At 38.1% G+C, this 20506-nt stretch overlaps 1 protein-coding gene across 1 annotated transcript; it reads right to left on the reverse strand.

Annotated features, from left to right (window-relative positions):
* Nucleotides 1–18845: 18845 nt before the first annotated feature.
* On the reverse strand, nucleotides 18846–19787 carry LOC128636526 (olfactory receptor 1009-like). Its single transcript, XM_053689524.1, has one exon. It carries the CDS (start codon nucleotides 19785–19787, stop codon nucleotides 18846–18848), a length of 942 nt encoding a protein of 313 aa, XP_053545499.1.
* Between the last annotated feature and the right edge of the window lie 719 nt (nucleotides 19788–20506).

The raw sequence follows: 20506 nt of genomic DNA on the forward strand, positions 1-20506 counted from the left end.
TTTATTTGTGTACTTTATTTGTATTTTTACAATATATGAATTTCCTTTCTGGGTTGCAAACTTCAGGACAACATTTTCTATGCAGTTGACCATTGCAGTTTATTATTTTGAAATTGTTATTAATTTTTCATTTCATTTCAATATTTTGTATTCTGTTTGAAACATTTTGCTGTATATTTTGTTGGTGGAATTAAATTTCTAAGTCACTGTTTATACCAGTCTGCCACTAGATGGCAGTAGAATAAAACATAAAACACTCTTCCCAAATACATTTTCTATTACCCTAATCACACATTTATAAAGGCTTGGATATAAAATTGGAAGAAGAAAATATTGTGTTAGAGCATTTTATTTCTGCATTATTGCTTGCATATAACTATTAAAAACATAGTTAAAGTGACACTGAACCAATTTTTTTCTTTCATGATTCAGATAGAGCATGCAATTTTAAGCAACTTTCTAATTTACTCCTAATATCAATTTTTCTTCGTTCTCTTGCTATCTTTATTTGAAAAAGAAGGCATCTAAGCTAAGGAGCCAGACAATTTTTGGTTCAGAACCGTGGACAGCACTGGTTTATTGGTGGGTGAATGTATCCACCAATCAGCAACAACAACCTAGGTTGTTCACCAAAAATGGGCCGGCATATAAACTTACATTCTTGCTTTCCAAATAAAGATACCAAGAGAATGAAGAGAATTTGATAATAGGAGTAAATTAGAAAGTTGCTTAAAATTGCTGCTCTATCTGAATCATTAAAGAAAAATGGGTTGAGTGTCCCTTTAGCAATGACCTTAAAGGGACATGAAACCCAAACATTTTTTTTTTGTGGTTTAGACAGAGCATAACATTTTAATTTTATTATCAAATTTGCTTTGTTCCTATGCTGTTCTTTGTGGAAGAGATATTTAGGTAGGTGTGTGGTCCTCTAGTGCTCTTGGAAATGGATAACATTCTTGCAAAACTGCTGTCATATAGTGCTCCAGACATGTGCACACTCCTGAGCTTATGTCCCTGCTTGTTAACAAAAGATACCAAGAGAACGAAGAAAAATTAGAAGGTTGTTTAAAATGACATGCTGCATCTGAATCATGAAAGAAATATTTTGGGTTTCATGTCCCTTTAAAGTATTTTTTTTATTTATGCATTAGAAATTCTTAAAAGATCAGGAAACAAAATATGTTTTAAAAACATTTAAAAATATTATTTTGTTAAAAAAATAAAAATGCATCGTTCAGCAGGCCTCAGACATTTTTTAAAAAAAAAACGTCTGTTGAATGTACTTTGAAGTGGCCAATTAGAGATAAATGTAAAAGTTCTTGCACATATCAACCAATCACAATGCAACATGTAGGTGTGTCAGAGTTCCTCACTTCACTGACTGAACTTCAGCCTCTTTATGGGTAGTGGCAACTCTTAAATTTTCAGAACATCAGGCTTAATAATTAATAAAAGTGCATTACCAAGTTTTTGTAATTGCACAAATTAAACATTTAATGGCAAATTGAATTTTGAGATTAAAGTTCCTAATGAAATCAGCTTCAGAACAGAGGCATATGTGTGTAGTCACCAATCACCAGCAAGCTCCTGGTAGTGCATTGCTGCTCCTGAGCCCACCTAGGGATGTTTTTCAACAAAGGATACCAAAAGAACCGAGGTGGAAGAATAACTTCTATGTGGCTGCCAGCGGAATTTCTACTGATTGCAAACAGCCAGAAATGCCTCTGTAGAAATGTGGTGGTCTTGCCACAACATTTGCCCAAGGGCCCATTGAGGTCTAATTTACCCCCTATTTAAACACAAACGATTTTCCAAACATAAGCAAGGCCAAAAATATTTTTTTATATCTTTTAATGGTTGATTTATTTTTAACAAACAGCAATCTTTTAAGAACAATTTGTGAAAAAAAGATAGATAGGAGGCCAAGATATTATAGATATATATAAAAACAAGGTTAATTGAGCTGAGGTAGGAAAATAACCAAAGTCCAGACAACGTTAGACCTGAATAAACAATCAGTGACCTGGTAAGGGGCACAGAAGTAAAGAAGACTAAGAAAGGTCAAATTACACTTCCAGGTCAAGACCAAAATGTATTCCAAGAAGTGTTCAGATAGTCAAAACAATAAGTGGTCAAAATACCAGTTCCATAAAAAAGGCCAAATAATCTGATTTCAGGATTTTCCTCAGATAGTTGGGAAACAAGCTATCCTCTCAGAGATAAACTGCAGTATACTTGTATTTGAAAAAAGGTTCTCAATTTTTGGCTGAAAAGTCTTCACTAAGGTTGTGGCATGGACATTCAAGAGTATTGGAATTCTGAGCAATGATCCAAAATCAAAAGAAATTAAAAGAATGTTGGGAGTCATGCATCTAGCCATATTTTTATTTTATTTTAAATTTTATTTTTATTGAGGTAGCAATAACACTTTGATACAGAGTGGGCAAAATTTCAAGATGTATCTCAAGGAATGACAGCAGAAATGAAAATCACATTAAAATGAGAAGATACATGACAATCTTAAAGGGCAATAATCTTCAGCTCCCTCATTTTGTTTTTAGTACATGAAAACTCAGTTGTGTCATCAATGACTGCCAGGACCACGAGTGGGTCCATACATTCCAAAGTTTGAAGGAGGACACCTGAATTATTATCAATTAGTATCAATTAGACTCACACAAAGGAAGCTAGTAAAACTGTTATAAAAAAAACAATCTTCAACTAACAAGGAATAAACAGTGAAACTGTTATAACAAAACAACCTACAAATAACAAAGAATATATAAGTAAACACAACAATATTTTCAGTGTTATGGCCCGAAGAGCATTCTTGCATGTATGTGTTAAAAAAAGGGGGGGGGGGTCCCTAAGATGTGGAGGTGGGGGGAGAGTAAGGGGGCAGGAGGGCTGGGGGTAAAGTTACCGGTAGAACACTACACCTTTTCTTTTCGCTACCATTCAAAATTTGGGGGTATCGTATAACATCAAACCTTGTATATCTATGCTCATCCTAAGTTTACTGGCCAGAGGCTCGATGGTCAAAACAAACAGAAGTGGAGAGATGGGGCACCCCTGTCTGGTGCCATTCTTAATGTTGAATGGTCTAGAACAATTATACCGTACCTTTCACTCTAGCTTAAGGGACCGCATACAACTCCATGACTGCAGAAATGAACTTGACAGGGAAGTGGAAGGAGTGGAGTACCTCCGTCATATAATTCCACCGCACCCTGTCAAATGCCTTTTTTAGCATCAAGTGACAGGGCTACCAGTGGGATCTCGAGAGATGCCGCCTCAGAAAAGAGGTTCAATAGCCGCCTGGTATTATCTGAGCCCTGTCGCCCAGGGGTAAAATCCACCTGATCAGGGTGTATTAGCCGGGGGAGAACCTGGTTGAGCCTATTGGCTAAAATTTTAGAATACATTTTCACGTTCCCATTTATTAGGGAAGTTGGGCGATAATTCTCACATAGACTAGGATCCTTTCCTGGTTTAAGGATGGTAACAATAGAAACCTCTATATACTCTTTAGGGAAGCAACCTGACACATAGGCCGCATTAAAAATCTGAACCAAAACAGGACTGAGAATTGCTGTGAACTTTTTAAGAAATAGAGCTCCATACCTGTCTGGGCCCAGTGCCTTACAGAGTTTAAGGCCTTTGATGGTGGTCGCAACCTCCTCAATGGACATCTCAGCTGTTAAAGAATCAAGAAAGTTCTCCAGGACACTTGGGAGCTGAAGTTCGGCCAAGAAATAAGAAATCTCCGATTTGCTGGCGTAGTGGGTACTGTCAGACCCTTCAATCTGATATAGCTGGCTGTAATATCTAACAAAAGCTTCTTCAATATCGTTTGGAGACTAGTATCTGTGGTGGTCTTTTCTAATGTAGGATATCTTATTTAAAAGTGAACGTTGTCGTAGCTTGTATTCCAACAACCTGTCAGTCTTGTCGCTCTTGTGATAATATCTCTGCTTTAGCAGGTAAAGATTATGCTTAACTTTTTCTAGTTCGAGTTGTTCAATTCTTTTTCTAACGGATTGCACTCTACTTACTAAGGAGCTCTCTACTTACTAAGGAGCTCGGCCTTCCCTTTTTCAGTTCTGCTCTCAATGTAGTGTAATCACAGTATAGTTGGGACAAAGAGGCACCTCTAGATTTTCTAGATTGACTATCATGTTGCAGAAACAGATCTCTCATATAGGCCTTGAGTGTTGCCCAAAAGATCAGTTCCGATGTGTTTCCCACATCATTGACACAAAAAAAGTCTTCTATCTCCTGAGTCCAAGAGGCACATGGATGTCGGAAAGCAGATAGGCAAGCGTCATGAACCCTTTACTGCCTGAGTGCATGAAAGATATGTCTATGAGGACAGTGTCATGGTCCGACCACACACATGGCATGATTGTTGCACCAGTTATCTCCTCCAAAGACCAAAAATGACAAAAAAAGTAATCCAACCATGAGAAGAATAAATATAGAGTAAATCAAGTCTCTATATGAGGTGCGCAAAGTTCATATAGGCGTTCAGTAGGTGGATGTTCCCAGAGTCTTCCGAAGAAGCAGGCAGCACTCTTGGAAAATGAAGGTAGATGCCTATGAATCAAAGAGAAAGAGAGAGGCGCCTCATGGGACAGTATCGTAACAACCAGATAAAGCAAAACAATGAGACAGCCCGTGATGGGATATACTCACAAGGGTAGCGGCATATGAAGATGTCTAGTAGAGCGGGACGGGACTTTAGGTTGCCCGACAGACATACACAGCAGTGCGTGGAGACGTCAGGTCACGGGGTCCGTTCAACCAATCAACGGCCACAGAGTGTCAGCATCGGACGTCAGAGCTGTTCCAGGAGTAGCCAATGCCAGGATGAACATTATTTGTGTGTGATTCTTGTAGTCCCATGGGTGATCTGAAAGGTTCTTCCGGTGCTGGTCTATTACTACTTGAGCGGATTAATGCTCTATGCAGATAGGTAACCTAACCCACAGGGAGGCGCTGACACTCACTGCAGGCCAGCTGTACTCACTCAAAGCTTGTCTCACTTTTTGAAGGTTAGTTTGAGCAATTGGACAGCAGTCTTGCTCAATGGAAGACCGTCTTCCATTGAGCAAGACTGCTGTCCAATTGCTCAAACTAACCTTCAAAAAGTGAGACAAGCTTTGAGTGAGTACAGCTGGCCTGCAGTGAGTGTCAGCGCCTCCCTGTGGGTTAGGTTACCTATCTGCATAGAGCATTAATCCGCTCAAGTAGTAATAGACCAGCACCGGAAGAACCTTTCAGATCACCCATGGGACTACAAGAAACACACACAAATAATGTTCATCCTGGCATTGGCTACTCCTGGAACAGCTCTGACGTCCGATGCTGACTCTCTGTGGCCGTTGATTGGTTGAACGGACCCCGTGACCTGACGTCTCCACGCACTGCTGTGTATGTCTGTCGGGTGACCTAAAGTCCCGTCCCGCTCTACTAGGCATCTTCATATGCCGCTACCCTTGTGAGTATATCCCATCACGGGCTGTCTCATTGTTTTGCTTTATCTGGTTGTTACGATACTGTCCCATGAGGCGCCTCTCTCTTTCTCTTTGATTCATAGGCATCAACCATGAGAAGGACTGGTGAGAGGCCGAGAAGAAAGTATGGTCAGTGTAGTCGGGATGGAATGCCCTGCATACATCATGGAGTGCAAATTGGGATATCTGATCTTGATTTCTGAAGTTTTGGAAACAGCTTTCACCCCCCTGGGATGCAGCATTTTTATTACGGAATTTCCTATCTCTACTAGGGTCCCAGTCACCACCTAAAAAAAAACTGTCCTTGTTTGAGCTTATCCACTCTTCCCAGCAGTTTGCAGAGGAAATTAGTTTGGTTAACATTAGGGGAGTACAGAGAAACTAGGGTGCACAGGACATTATTTATACAGCAGACATTTATAACATATCGCCCAGAGGGATCCACCTCCTTGTAAATAGAGTTGTAAGAGGTGTGTCTGCTTATCAGTATAGAAACTCCCCTAGCCTTTTTATGAAAGGTTGATGAGATGCAAATAGAAAATCTTTAGATTTAGGATTAGAGTTCAATTGAGTGTGAATTCACCCCAGGTGTGTAGATAGGCCAACTCAGGACCTACACAAGATACATATTTTCACCAAGGTGCAACCGGAGGTGGTCTCACGGGACAAAGTCCTGCCTATTTGGGCTCCAGTCTGGGGCCCCAGCTCTGAATCCATTGTTGCCTTGCGGAAGCTGATTCAAGGTCCCAACATCATGTGGTTGCAGCTTCCATTTCTTCAGCATATCTAGGCCCTGTCTAGGGGAGAGAGCGACATGCTGGGTTCTATCTTTGGTAATAAAAAGTATTGTAGGGAAGCCCCAGCGATAGCGGATCTGATGGAGTCATAAGGTGCTCGTGACTTCAGTGAAAGATCTCAGCTGTTACATTGTATGTGAGGACTGATCGGGGAACAAGGTGACATCCTTGAACTGCCCAGAGAGGGCAGGTTGGTGTAGAAGAGTCCTCATAAGCTTCTTTTTGTAAGAAAATTTGTAAGAAAATTAGTGGAGACGTGCTATTGTGTCTCTGGGTTTATCCATAGTGAGTATATTGGGATTTGCCGCTCTGTGAATTTGATCAGTTATACTGTCTTCCCCACCCGGGTACCCCAGAATAGCTTGGAATAGAGACTGGGCAAATTTTTCAAGTTCTTGTGGGGTGACAGTCTCAGGGATGTCCCTGATCCTCACGTTCCGCCGGGAGTGATCTTCTAAGTCAGCCAGTTTGGCCTCTAAGGATGAAACCTGGTCTGCAAGGTTCTGAGTGTGGCTCACCCAATTAGTATGGTTCACTAGCAAGTCCTCATGCTTCCTCTCAATAATATCTGTACGCTCATTAATGGAAGAGATATCCTTACGTAGATCATCAAAAGATCTTTCAAGCTTGTCAAATCTCTTTGCAAATGACTGGCTCTGCCTGTCCATCAGTTGTTTCATAGAATCCATGGTAATTGCATCCCCCTGGGATTGTGAGGGTGAAGAGTGTCTGGAGCTGGATCTCTCTTCTGAAGGATCCAAAGAGAGAGATCTATCATCATCAGATAATCCCGGATTAAGATCTCTGAGAGGTTGGAAGTTATAACAGTTTTTTTTAGCGCTTCTCTCTTTTTATTGATGCAAATTATGACACTTAGGGAAGTCTCCCTATGTGTGATGCGGGAATCCAGACATGGACCCGTTGCTCAGTTTGCCTAGAGGGATATGGCTGCACCTCACTGACGAGGTCCACAATAGGCCGAAACGTACGTCTGGGGTTTTGCTGTTTGTCTTGTTCAGAGAGGGATTGCCTGGTATTTCGGGCTGTACTGTACTGTGAAGTCAGGATCAGACTGATATGTTTCAAGAAAGTTCTTCTCTGTGAAAGGCACATGTTGAGCAAAAAGAGGCTGCTCCTTGGGTGTTAACTAGCCATAGACAGAAAAGGGTTCTTATATGTGTGCACTTGTGTAACAAACACTGGCTAAAGATCTGTCAAAAAATGGCAATATATAGGCAACGTTCTAAAAAAACATTATAAATGAGATAAAATAACCAATTAAAAATAACTAACACTGACAATGCTGGTTAAAATGACATTCCATTTATTCACATAAAACAGGTGATACATCTAATAGTATGTGTCTAACTGTGTTGGTACCAACAATATAGTGTATGCTCAAAAACAATGTAAAATTTAAAAAACGTTTTGTACAACCTAGTACAGCTTTAAAAGTATATATAATACCATTTCATATACTAAAAAATATTTCTTTCCAAAAAGTTGTATTAAATTGCTGATAAAATCACGGGTTTATATTGTTTTTTCGTTATGTTTGGTATATTTTAATATACGCACAGATGCAGAGTAACTTAATCTATGTGAGGTTATTTGTGTCTATCCTTAAAAATACTTTATAGGATCTTATAGACACGTTGGTTTTGTAGTTGTTTTAAGTCTTAGATATAGCTGTTTTATTAAAGCTGATGTGATTAGCATATATATATGCCACAGTATTTCAGTTACTTGTAATCTCCTTTGGTAACTAAGTATTAAAGTCTTGTACTTGTATTATAATCTCCTTTAGTACCTTATCGTTGGTTTCTTAGAAGCTAATTCACCTTTCCGTGTTTAGGAACAATAGGGTTTTACCCTTGTGTGAAGCTTCAGCAAGTGTTCAGCAAGTGCTCAGCAAGTGATCCCAGTTCCGGACACGCCCACTATTGCGGGGATGACGTGTGTGTTTCCGGTTCTTCTGGTGTTCCAATGTTTGAGAATGGAGCAGTCTGTTATCGGCTATCTTCTTAGTTATAGGGGCTTGTTATAAGTCCTCTGTGGTTCTCCCCTCACTCCAAGCAGAGAGATATGTTGAGAGTTTATTAGGACTTGAAAGGTGGCAGATAGTGGTATTATATGATCTCTGGTTAAGGTGTTAAGGTTCTTTCTCACATTGAAATCCCTGCCTCACTCCCTCAAACATTATAATTGTAAAAGATTTTATCAGCAGTTTTGCACTGTGTGCTATTTATGTTGCTGCAGATCTTTTAAGGGTTGTCTTTTCTTAAAGTCCACTTGATATGTGGTGACCCCTTACAAGCAAACCATCTTGCCATATTTTAAAAGTAGCAGGAGGTTCTGGGACGGAAGAGAAAGAGCTTTGACACATTTGAGGAGGGCCACGTAAAAACTATTACAAATTTTAAGAGATGGTGGAAATTGTTACTTAAAGTGATACGAAAAATATAAAATTTTCTTTGTTCTTTTGCTATCTTTATTTAAAAAGCAGGAATGTAAAGCTTAGAAACCAGCCCATTTTAGGTTCAGCACCCTGGATAGTGCTTGCTTATTGGTGGCTACAATTTGATTTTCTGGATCATCCCCATAGTTACCAGCCTTGCCCCTTGGTTAATATTACCCTATATTTGAAGGATCTCTTGCAATGAATATGTTTTGGGGATGAGGATGAGGTGACGCTGGCTTTCATGAGTGTCTGGACAGTCAAGATAGCATAAAACTGTTTCAACATTGTTAGCATAAGTGATTGTGTTGAAAAATACAAAATATTTATTGGGCGTTTGCTTTCTATGACAGAATTAGGACTTACTGATCTACGCTTACCACTGGATTCTTCTGATAAATAATCTTATTGGCAAGTCCCATCTCAGTAGATGTTTGATGTATCTTATAAGTGAACATATATACTAAATCATAGACCTTAAAAGGAGGGGTTAGGTGACAGAATTAGTGCAAGGATCCTTATAGCAGGAATGATGGGCTCTGGGTCTTGAGAGCTCATGTGGATAAAATATGTTTTGTAGAGTGTGGAGATCCAGGATAATATTTTTGGCAACAATGGAATCCAGCAAACAAATGTGAGCATCTAGTTTGTTTAGGATTATTTTAACTTTTTTTCTAATACTCAGTTTGTTTGTTTTTTTGGCAGGTTACCAGTATAGTGGAACCAGAACCCCCCTCTAATAGATATCTACATACTTCAAGAGCCAGTTTAAAGACTAATTTGTTTTTTGCAACTGCTATAGTCAGTGTTTGTTTCAGAATGAGAACATTTCCTAAAAATAAGCACAAGGACGCAGTCTCTCCTGAAGGTGAGAGAGTATGGCTCCGGCTCTAATATACAATGCTTCAATTCCAATCATGAGGGTCTTAGAAGGATCAGTTTATATCAAAACAGGTTCTGAGCATTATGTTCTTTTATTTGTTTTCAAATGTTTCAGTAGCATCAGGAGAGCAAGAAGATAGGTCTTCCTTTTTTTTAAGTTGTAGCATTTGGGAGGCAGCAAAACGTTCTAGCAGTTCCTTATAGGCATTTCTTTTGTTATAGCTTTCAAAGCTTATATATTGGGGCATATTTATCAAGCTCCGAATGGAGCTTGATGCCCCGTGTTTCTGGCGAGCCTGCAGGCTCGCCAGAAACAGCAGTTATGAAGCAGCGGTCACAAAGACTGCTGCTCCATAACCTGTCCTCCTGCTCTGAGCAGGCGGACAGACATCGCCGGAAATCAACCCGATCGAGTATGATCGGGTTGATTGACACCCCCCTGCTGGTGGCCTATTGGCCGCGAGTCTGCAGGGGGCGGCGTTGCACCAGCAGCTCTTGTGAGTTGCTGGTGCAATGCTGAATACGGCGAGCGTATTGCTCGCCTTATTCAGCGAGGTCTGTCAGACCTGATCCGCACTGTCGGATCAGGTCCGACAGACCTTGATAACTTGGGGCCATTGTCTGGCCTTTCCCATTTAATCAATGCTAAATATTGACTCGGTTCATGTCAAATCCATAAGAAGAAATCATATATCCCAGGAGAAAGAGCTTTGAATTACTATGGTAGATCAACATTTCATAATTCTAATTATGTAGATATGTTCCATACAGTTTTCAGTTTGCAACTGCCAAATGTCAAGTTTTCTTACTTACAAGACATTTTCTGTAAATAAATAAATATCATATTGTCATACGATACATGATAAAAAAAAGACTTAAAGTCAGTCTACAGTCTACTCCATAATTTGTATTGTTTAAAAAGATAGATAATCCCTTTATTACCTATTCATCAGTTTTGCATAACCAACACAGTTATATTAATATACTTATTACCTTTGTCATTACCTTGTATCTAAGCCTCTGCAGACTGCCCCCTTATCTCAGTGCTTTTTACAGATTTGCATTTTAGCCAATCAGTGCTGACTCATAAATAACTCCACGGGAGTGAGCGCAATGCTATCTATATGGCACACATGAACTAGCACTGTCTAGCTGTGAAAAACTGTCAAAATGCATTGAGATACGAGGTGGCCTTCAAGGACTTAGAAATTAGCATATGAGCTTACCTAGGTTTAGCTTTTAACAAAGAATACCAATAGAACAAAGCAAATTTGATAATAAAAGTAAATTGGAGAGTTGTTTAAAATTGCATGCCCTACCTGAATCATGAAAGTTTAGTTTTGACTAGCCTGGCCCTTTAACAGAAATGCATAAGGATATAGTTGATAGAATATGAGACTCTTCTCCATCTTAGTCCAAAAATAAAAAGTGGTGCCTTGAGTCCATGTTGCTCTGGTCACGCAACAAAAGTTGTCAGTGAAGAAACTGTGGAGAAAATTCATGACATGTTAAGGGATGACCAAAGATTGATAATACATAATATAGCGGAGTCCACAGATATGTGATATGGCACATTGTAGTCACTTTTAGTGAATGTTCTTGAGCAAATTGTGAGCATGATGGGTACCGTGAATGTAGACCAGTAGAGACAGCTTATGGTGAGTTCACAAGAACTTCTGATAAGAATTCAAAGGAATTCTGAAGATTTCTATAGGCAATTTGTTTCACTATGGATAAGTCTTGGATACACCCTTTCTATCCTGAGATAAAACCATAAACCAAGCAGTGGAAGCACCAGACTTTCCTCTCCCTCTGAAATCTTCTGCCCAAGCAAGTGCTGGCAAGATTGTGGCATCTGTGTTTTGGGATGCCAATAGAATTTTGATGACTGACATTGTTGTGTGACCATAATAGGTGAATACTATGCCAACTTGATTGGAAAATTATGCAAAGCAATTAAAGTCAGAAAGTGCCTTTACAAGCGGATAAAGCTCCAATGGCTTTTCATGAGTTGCTGGACAGTCAAGAGCCATGACTACGGTATTAGGCTGAAATGCATTGACTTGTTATTGTTTTGACATGCCTACAACAATTGACCTCCATATTTTTATTTTTATCTTGTGCTAATAGAAGCTACGTTACAAGCTGGGACTTGCTGGAACTGTTTTGTTTACGTATTGGACAGTCAAAATGGTATAACAATGTTGCAACATAGTTTGCATAAGCGATTACGTTGAAGAATGAAAACATATTTAATGGGTGTTTGCTTTCTATGACAGAATTATTGCTTACTGATCTATGCTTTTATTAAAATTTCAGCAAAGAGATAATTCTCCTGAAAACACTTTAATAATTGGCAAACAATACCTAATACCACAATGATATTATTCTTTATTCAAGATTCCAGTTTCCAGTACTAAAGTTAGGTTTCTACTCGTCTCCAACGTAAATAACGTATTAAGAATGAACGCTTCTATGGAATCTATTTGAAATATATTAATAAAGGTTAATTTACCCACTTAAGCAGACCAGAAAAAAGTAAATTAAATAATACTATCAAATAGAACAAAGAATTACAAAAACAAACTAACATAATATTTTTTTGCAATAATTAAGGGAAGGGCAATATTTTATATTGCTACAATTTAGTAAAAATAACTATGACATTTTTAAGATCATTGTCATTAGCTGCACTTATGGCCAATGATGAATACTCAATGAAAGACTTTGAACCATCTTAGTTGCAATTTTACAGAAGATGTCACATGTTTACTCTTCATGCTGTAGATAAAGGGATTTAGTACTGGACCATAGTGTTAAAGAGAGAGAAACGTTTATTGGATGGTGTCTTTTGAGGTTGGTTTCTCTTATTGGCGCATCAAGCTTAAAGGGGCAGTTTACTCAAAATTTTTCTCCCCTTTAATTTGTTCCCAATGATCAACTTTACCTGCTGGAGTGTATTAAATTGTTTACAAGTATTTCCATTACCCTTATATTGGCATTTGAAATAGTTTATTTAACCTGTGGGATCCCCACCCATCCTGAAAATTTTTGGACTCGAGGCCAAGCTGTGTTAACACAACCAGTAGAAGAAATTACACTCCCAGTGGGATATAGAAGAGATAAGGTAATAAAATGTTAATTTCCCATTGTTCTCTCCAAGTGTTGGTGATTGGTTTATGTACAGATATAAGATAAAGAAGCAGGTATATTTACACAATGTGATAAAGTAATGAGATCTGATTATACCTACAAGCTCAACCCATTTTATTAGGTGGTGGCTTTAAAACACAAACTGCTAGATTACAAGTTCTGCGTTAGCTTTAAAAAGCAGCGTTGAGAGGTCCCAACGCTGCTTTTTACCTAACGCTGGTATTACGAGTCTGACAGGTAGAGGCTCACCGCTCACTTTTCTTCCGCGACTCGAGGCTACCGCAAATCTATCTTTTTAATGGGATTTGCCTAACGCTGGTATTACAAGTCTTGGAAGAAGTGAGCGGTAGACCCTCTCCTGTCCAGACTCCTACCGCATTTAAAAGTCAGTAGTTAAGAGTTTTATGGGCTAACGCCGGAACATAAAACTCTTAACTAAAGTGCTAAAAAGTACACTAACACCCATAAACTACCTATTAACCCCTAAACCGAGGCCCCCCCACATCGCAAACACTAAAATAAATATTTTTAACCCCTAATCTGCCGACCGGACATCGCCGCCACCTACATTATACCTATGAACCCCTAATCTGCTGCCCCTAACATCGCCGACACCTACATTATATTTCTTAACCCCAAATCTGCCGCCCCCAACGTCGCCGCCACCTACCTACAATTATTAACCCCTAATCTGCCGAATGGACATCGCCGCCACTATAATAAATGTATTAACCCCTAAACCGCCGCACTCCCGCCTCGCAAACACTATAGTAAATTTTATTAACCCCCTAATCTGCCGCCCCCAACGTCGCCGCCACCTACCTACAATTATTAACCCCTAATCTCCCGCCCCCAACGTCGCCGCTACTATAATAAAGTTATTAACCCCTAAACCTAAGTCTAACCCTAACCCTAACACCCCCCTAATTTAAATATAATTTAAATAAATCTAGATAAAATTACTATAATTAAATAAATTAATCCTATTTAAAACTAAATACTTACCTAAACCCTAATATAGCTACAATATAACTAATAGTTACATTGTAGGTATTTTAGGATTTATATTTATTTTACAGGCAACTTTGTATTTATTTTAACTAGGTACAATAGCTATTAAATAGTTAATAACTATTTAATAGCTACCTAGTTAAAATATTTACAAAATTACCTGTAAAATAAATCCTAACCTAAGTTACAAATACACCTAACACTACACTATCAATAAATTAATTAAATAAATTAACTACAATTATCTAAAATAAAATACAATTAAATAAACTAAACTATATTACAAAAAAAACAAACACTAAATTACAAAAAATAAAAAAATATTACAAGAAGTTTAATCTAATTACACCTAATCTAAGCCCTCTAATAAAATAAAAAAGCCCCCCAAAATAATAAAATTCCCTATCCTAAACTAAATTACAAAGTAATCAGCTCTTTTACCAGCCCTTAAAAGGGCTTTTTGCGGGCATTGCCCCAAAGTAATCAGCTCTTTTACCTGTAAAAAAAAGAAATACAATACCCCCCCAACATTACAACCCACCACCCACACACCCCTACTCTAAAACCCACCCGATCTCCCCTTAAAAAACCTAACACTACCCAATTGAAGATCACCCTACCTTGAGCTGTGTTCACCCAGCCGGGCACCGATTGGCCAGAAGAGGACATCCGGACCGGCAGAAGTCTTCATCCTATGCGGGCAGAAGAGGACATCCAGACCGGCAGACATCTTCATCCAGGCGACATCTTCTATCTTCATCCTTCCGGAGCAGAGCCATCTTCTATCCAGCCGACGCGGAGCCATCCTCTTCAATCGAAGTACTAACAAAGAATGAAGTTTCCTTTAAATGACTTGATCCAAGATGGCGTCCGTCGAATTCCGATTGGCTGATAGCATTCTATCAGCCAATCGGAATTAAGGTAGGAAAAATCCGATTGGTTGATTTAATAAGCCAATCGGATTGAAGTTCAATCCGATTGGCTGATTGGATCAGCCAATAGAATGCGAGGTCAATTCGGTTGGCTGATTAAATCAACCAATCTGATTTTTCCTACCTTAATTCCGATTGGCTGATAGAATCCTATCAGCCAATCGGAATTCGAGGGACGCCATCTTGGATGACATCAGTAAAAGGAACCTTCATTCTTCGTTAGGACTTCGATTGAAGAGGATGGCTCTGCGTCGGCTGGATAGAAGATGGCTCCGCTCCGGAAGGATGAAGATAGAAGATGCCGCCTGGATGAAGATGTCTGCCGGTCTGGATGTCCTCTTCTGCCCGGATAGGATGAAGACTTCTGCCTGTCCGGATGTCCTCTTCTGGCCCATCGGTGCCCGGCTGGGCAAACACGGCTCAAGGTAGGGTGATCTTCAATGGGGTAGTGTTAGTTTTTTTTAAGGGGGGATCGGGTGGGTTTTAGAGTAGGGGTGTGTGGGTGGTGGGTTGTAATGTTGGGGGGGTATTGTATTTCTTTTTTTTACAGGTAAAAGAGCTGATTACTTTGGGGCAATGCCCCGCAAAAAGCCCTTTTAAGGGCTGGTAAAAGAGCTGATTACTTTGTAATTTAGTTTAGGATAGGAAATTTTATTATTTTGGGGGGCTTTTTTATTTTATTAGGGGGCTTAGATTAGGTGTAATTAGATTAAACTTCTTGTAATATTTTTTTATTTTTTGTAATTTAGTGTTTGTTTTTTTTGTAATATAGTTTAGTTTATTTAATTGTATTTTATTTTAGATAATTGTAGTTAATTTATTTAATTAATTTATTGATAGTGTAGTGTATTTGTAACTTAGGTTAGGATTTATTTTACAGGTAATTTTGTAGTTATGTTAACTAGGTAGCTATTAAATAGTTATTAACTATTTAATAGCTATTGTACCTAGTTAAAATAAATACAAAGTGGCCTGTAAAATAAATATAAATCCTAAAATAGCTACAATGTAACTATTAGTTATATTGCAGCTATATTAGGGTTTATTTTATAGGTAAGTATTTAGTTTTAAATAGGATTCATTTATTTAATTATAGTTATTTTATCTAGATTTATCAAAAATAGATTTAAGTTAGGGGGTGTTAGGGTTAGGGTTAGACTTAGGTTTAGGGATTAATAACTTTATTATAGTAGCGGCGACTTTGGGGTCGGAAGATTAGGGGTTAATAATTGTAGGTAGGTGGCGGCGACGTTGGGGGGGCAGATTAGGGGATAATAAAATTTACTATAGTGTTTGCGAGGCGGGAGTGCGGCGGTTTAGGGGTTAATACATTTATTAAAGTGGCGGCGATGTCCGGTCTGCAGATTAGGGGTTAATAATTGTAGGTAGGTGGTGGCGACGTTGGGGGCGGCAGATTAGGGGTTAATAATTATAATATAGGTGTCAACGATGTTAGGGGCAGCAGATTAGGGGTTCATATGGATAATGTAGGTGGCGGCGGTGTCCGGAGCGGCAGATTAGGGGTTAATAGTATAATGCAGGTGGCGACGATGTTGGGGGCGGCAGATTAGAGGTTAATAAGTGTAAGGTTAGGGGTGTTTAGACTCGGGGTTCATGTTAGGGTGTTAGGTGTAGACTTAGAAAGTGTTTTCCCATAGGAAACAATGGGGCTGCGTTAGAAGCTGAACGCTGCTTTTTTAAAGGTTTTAGGTTTTTTTTCAGCCGTCTCAGCCCCATTGTTTCCTATGGGGAAATCGTGCACGAGCACGTTTTTCCAGCTTACCGCTACCGTAAGCAACGCTGGTATTACAGGTAGAAGTGGAGCTAAATTTGCTCAACGCTCACTTTTCGGAGGCTAACGCAGCCATTCAGAAAACTTGTAATACCAGCGTTGTTTAAAGTGTGCGCTGGAAAAAAAAGGCTCGTTAGCCCCGCAGGTCTTTACTGACAAAACTCGTAATCTAGGCGATTCTCAGCTAATTCATATAAACAAATACACTTAAAAAAAGTAAATCTCATATATTTTATCCTCTGCAGCTGGTAAAAAAAGTAATTGGAAACACATTAAGGTAAAAACAATTTTACAGTATACTGTTCTTTTAAGCATAAATGACCAACCATGACTGAACTATGGTGAGGTGTGAGGGACATGTATAGAATACTTTTTTTATATTGTACTGCTGGTATAGATCTCCAATATTATCATAATATTACAAACATAAGATATAATGGTGTGTAGATGCTCTAACCTTTTGCGGAATATATCCAACAAAGGGTTTTAGTGCATGCGCTCAAATGTCGGATTTTTTCCGACTTTGCCGCTTTTATATGTCACAGCTAAATAGCGACATCTAGCGGTGACTTGCTATTTAGCTGTGAAGTTAAAATAAATTTGCGTGAAAATTAAATAAGACCCGCCGGCCGCACCAATTTAACATTTAAAGGACCGGAAAGGGTTAAGACTGTGCTATAATGGCAAGTCATTTTTATAATGAGTAAAATGTCATATTTTAATTATCGATTAATCTCAATGGATTTATAGCAAAATAAATAAAAAAAAGCAAAATAACATATTTATATATAAAATTATTGAATTAAAACCATTTTGTGAAACAACTTTTTAACTGTGTATCAGAACCCCCCCCCCACCACCTATTGTCAATGGTTAAATTCAGCGCTATGGAATTTTGTGGCGCTTTACAAATAATGCTAATAATAATAAATAATTTAATTTTAAAGGGTTAGAAATTATAGCAATAAATAAAACACATAATTTTAATTAAAGGGATAGGAAACCCCCAAATTTTCTTTTATGTTTCAGATAGAACATACAATTTTAAACAACTTTCCAATTTAATTCTATTAACACATTTTCTCCATTCTCTTGTTATCCATTGCTGAAGGGACAGCATTGCACTACTGGCAGGAAGCTGAAAATATCTATTTAGCAAATCACAAGAGACAAATGTGTGCAAGCACCAATCAGCAGCAGTTCCCACTAGTGTAGGATATGTGCGTATTCATTTTTTAAGAGAACGAAGCACATTTGAAAATAGAAGTGAATGTAAAAGTGTCTTAAAATGACCGGCTCTATCTGAATCATGCAAGGTTAATTTTAAATTTCCTATCCCTTTAATATTATATATGGAATAAAATAAAAGTATTTTTTTATAAAAATTAAGTTTCGAAATACCTTATTTCTGTCCTTTAAAATCTATATAAATGAGCGGTAACAACCGCCCACAAAAGGAGGCAGACTGTGTTATATCAGCTACCGCGCCCCATCCAATGGTGAGGTAGCTGCGACCATTAATTTAAATATTCTAATCATCTTATTAAGCTCCACATTGCATGAGCGCAATGTTTGCAAAAATGCAATGCATTTAGCTTTTTTAGGCATCACATGCACAGTTTATGCTGCGTTTTTATACTTCCTGCCCACGTATTGATCACATTGCATAGGGACTCTAAAATGCTTTTGCATTTGTAAATATAAGCAGTAGTAAATGGGATGTGTCTAAAGTTAATGATTAACATACTTATTTACTATTGGTCATTTACTATTCCTGCATCTGGCGCATGGATAGTGACGGAAAAAGTAGAGCGGAGAGAGGGGTCTGTATATGCGCATGCGTCACTCTGTAGCCAGCTCTACTGTGCATGCGTTATAGGGCCAATATAATGATCTTTATAGTTTGCTTGGCAACATTATACATTTGTATGAGAACTAGACAAATAGTGTTACTTGCAAAGATTTATATCCTATAAAGTAGATGCAAGTGAGATTAAACTTTTGTTGGGTTTCCTATTCCTTTAATTGACTTTTCAATTTAATTCTATTATCAAATTTACTTTGTTCTTATGAAATCCTTTGTTCAAAAGCATATTTAAGTAGGCTCACGAGCAGCAACACACTACTAGGAGCTAGCTGTGTTTGGTAACCACACACTTATACCTCTTGTCATTGGCTCAATGATGTGTTCAGCTAGGTCCGAGAAGTGCATTGCTGCTCTGTAATTGACTATAAAAGTGCAATAATAAAATACTCTAACACAACAGAGCATTTTCTCTTTAAACATTTACGTCCTTTTAATTCTCAATGAAAGACTTTAAACCATCTCAGTTGTCTTTTCACAGCAGACTTGACATCTTTATTCTTCAAGCTGTAGATAAAGGGATTTAGGACTGGGACTGCTGCTGTGTTAAAGAGAGAGAAGAGTTTGTTGGAATCCAGTGTGTCTGTTGAGGTTGGTCTCAGGTATTGGCAAACCAAACTTAAGTAAAGAACACCGACCACCGTGAGGTGAGAGGAACACGTGTAGAAGGCTTTTTTTCTTCCACTACTGGTACGGATCTTCAAGATTGACATAATAATAAAAACATAAGATACAAAGGTGAGTAGAAATGGTGGAAAACTTACAAGAAGAAGTCCCTCGACAAAGATGATCAACTTTAAGACAGTAGTATCACTGCAAGTTAGTTTCATAATAGGCAAAATATCACAGAAGTAATGATTAATCTCATTGGATTTGTAGCAAGAGAAGTGTGAAATTGCCCACATATGAGGTATAACCTCAACGAACCCCAATATCCAACATGCGACTGCCAAGAGAATGCAAACTCTACTGTTCATGGCCATATGGTAATGAAATGGGTTACATATAGCAACATAACGATCATAACTCATAGCCGTCAGTATTAACAGCTCACTACAAGTCAGGGATGAAAATATATACATTTGTGACATACATCCTGTAAATGGAACAGTTTTATTGCCTGATATGAAGCTTATAAGTATTTTATGAAGGGTTATGGTCAAGCAAAACACATCTAAAATTGACAAGTTACCTAGGAAAAAATACATAGGCGTGTGTAGGTGAACATCTAGACATGCGAGAAGAAGAATAGCCAGGTTTCCTCCAACTGTAATAAGGTAAATCACTAGAACCAGAAAAAACATCAGAGTCTGCAGTTCTGGAATCTCTGAAATACCCTTAATAATAAAATACTTTATAGCTGTCTGATTTGTCTGGGTCATATCCAGGTTTATCTGGTAACTGAATAGAAAAAAATAAAAATAAACATGGATTAATTTAAAGGATATGCAATTTAAAATGTTTCTCTTGTGCATTGAAAAAACACATTTGAAATATGTTAAAGGGATAGTACACCAATTTTTATATAACTGCATTTAAAGGGAAACTGAACCCAAATTTTTTCTTTTGTGATTCAGATAGAGCATGCAATTTTAAGCAACTTTCTAATTTACTCCTACTATCAAATGTTCTTCATTCTCTTTGTATCTTTATTTGAAAAGCAAGAATGTAAGTTTAGATGCCGGCCCATTTTTGGTGAACAACCTGGGTTGTCCTTGCTGATTGGACAGCACCAATAAACAAGTGCTCTCCAGGGTTCTGAACCAACAATTGGCTGGCTCCTTAGCTTAGATGCCTTCTTTTTCAAATAAAGATAGCAAGAGAACGAAGAAAAATTGATAATAGGAGTTAGAAAGTTGCTTAAAATTGCATGCTCTATATGGATCACAAAAGAAAAAAATTGGGTTCAGTGTCCCTTTAATGATTCGGATAGAGCATGCATTTTTAAGCAACTTTCTAACTAAGCAACTTTCTAATTTATGTAATTTTTTTCCTCATTCTCTTGGTATCTTTATTTGAAAAAGCAAGAATTAAAGCTTAGGAGCCGGACAATTTTTAGTTTAGAACCCTAAATAGCGCTTGCTGATTGGTGGTTACATTT

This window comes from Bombina bombina, chromosome 7 (assembly GCF_027579735.1).
Source record: "Bombina bombina isolate aBomBom1 chromosome 7, aBomBom1.pri, whole genome shotgun sequence".
Taxonomy (NCBI): Eukaryota; Metazoa; Chordata; class Amphibia; order Anura; family Bombinatoridae; genus Bombina; species Bombina bombina.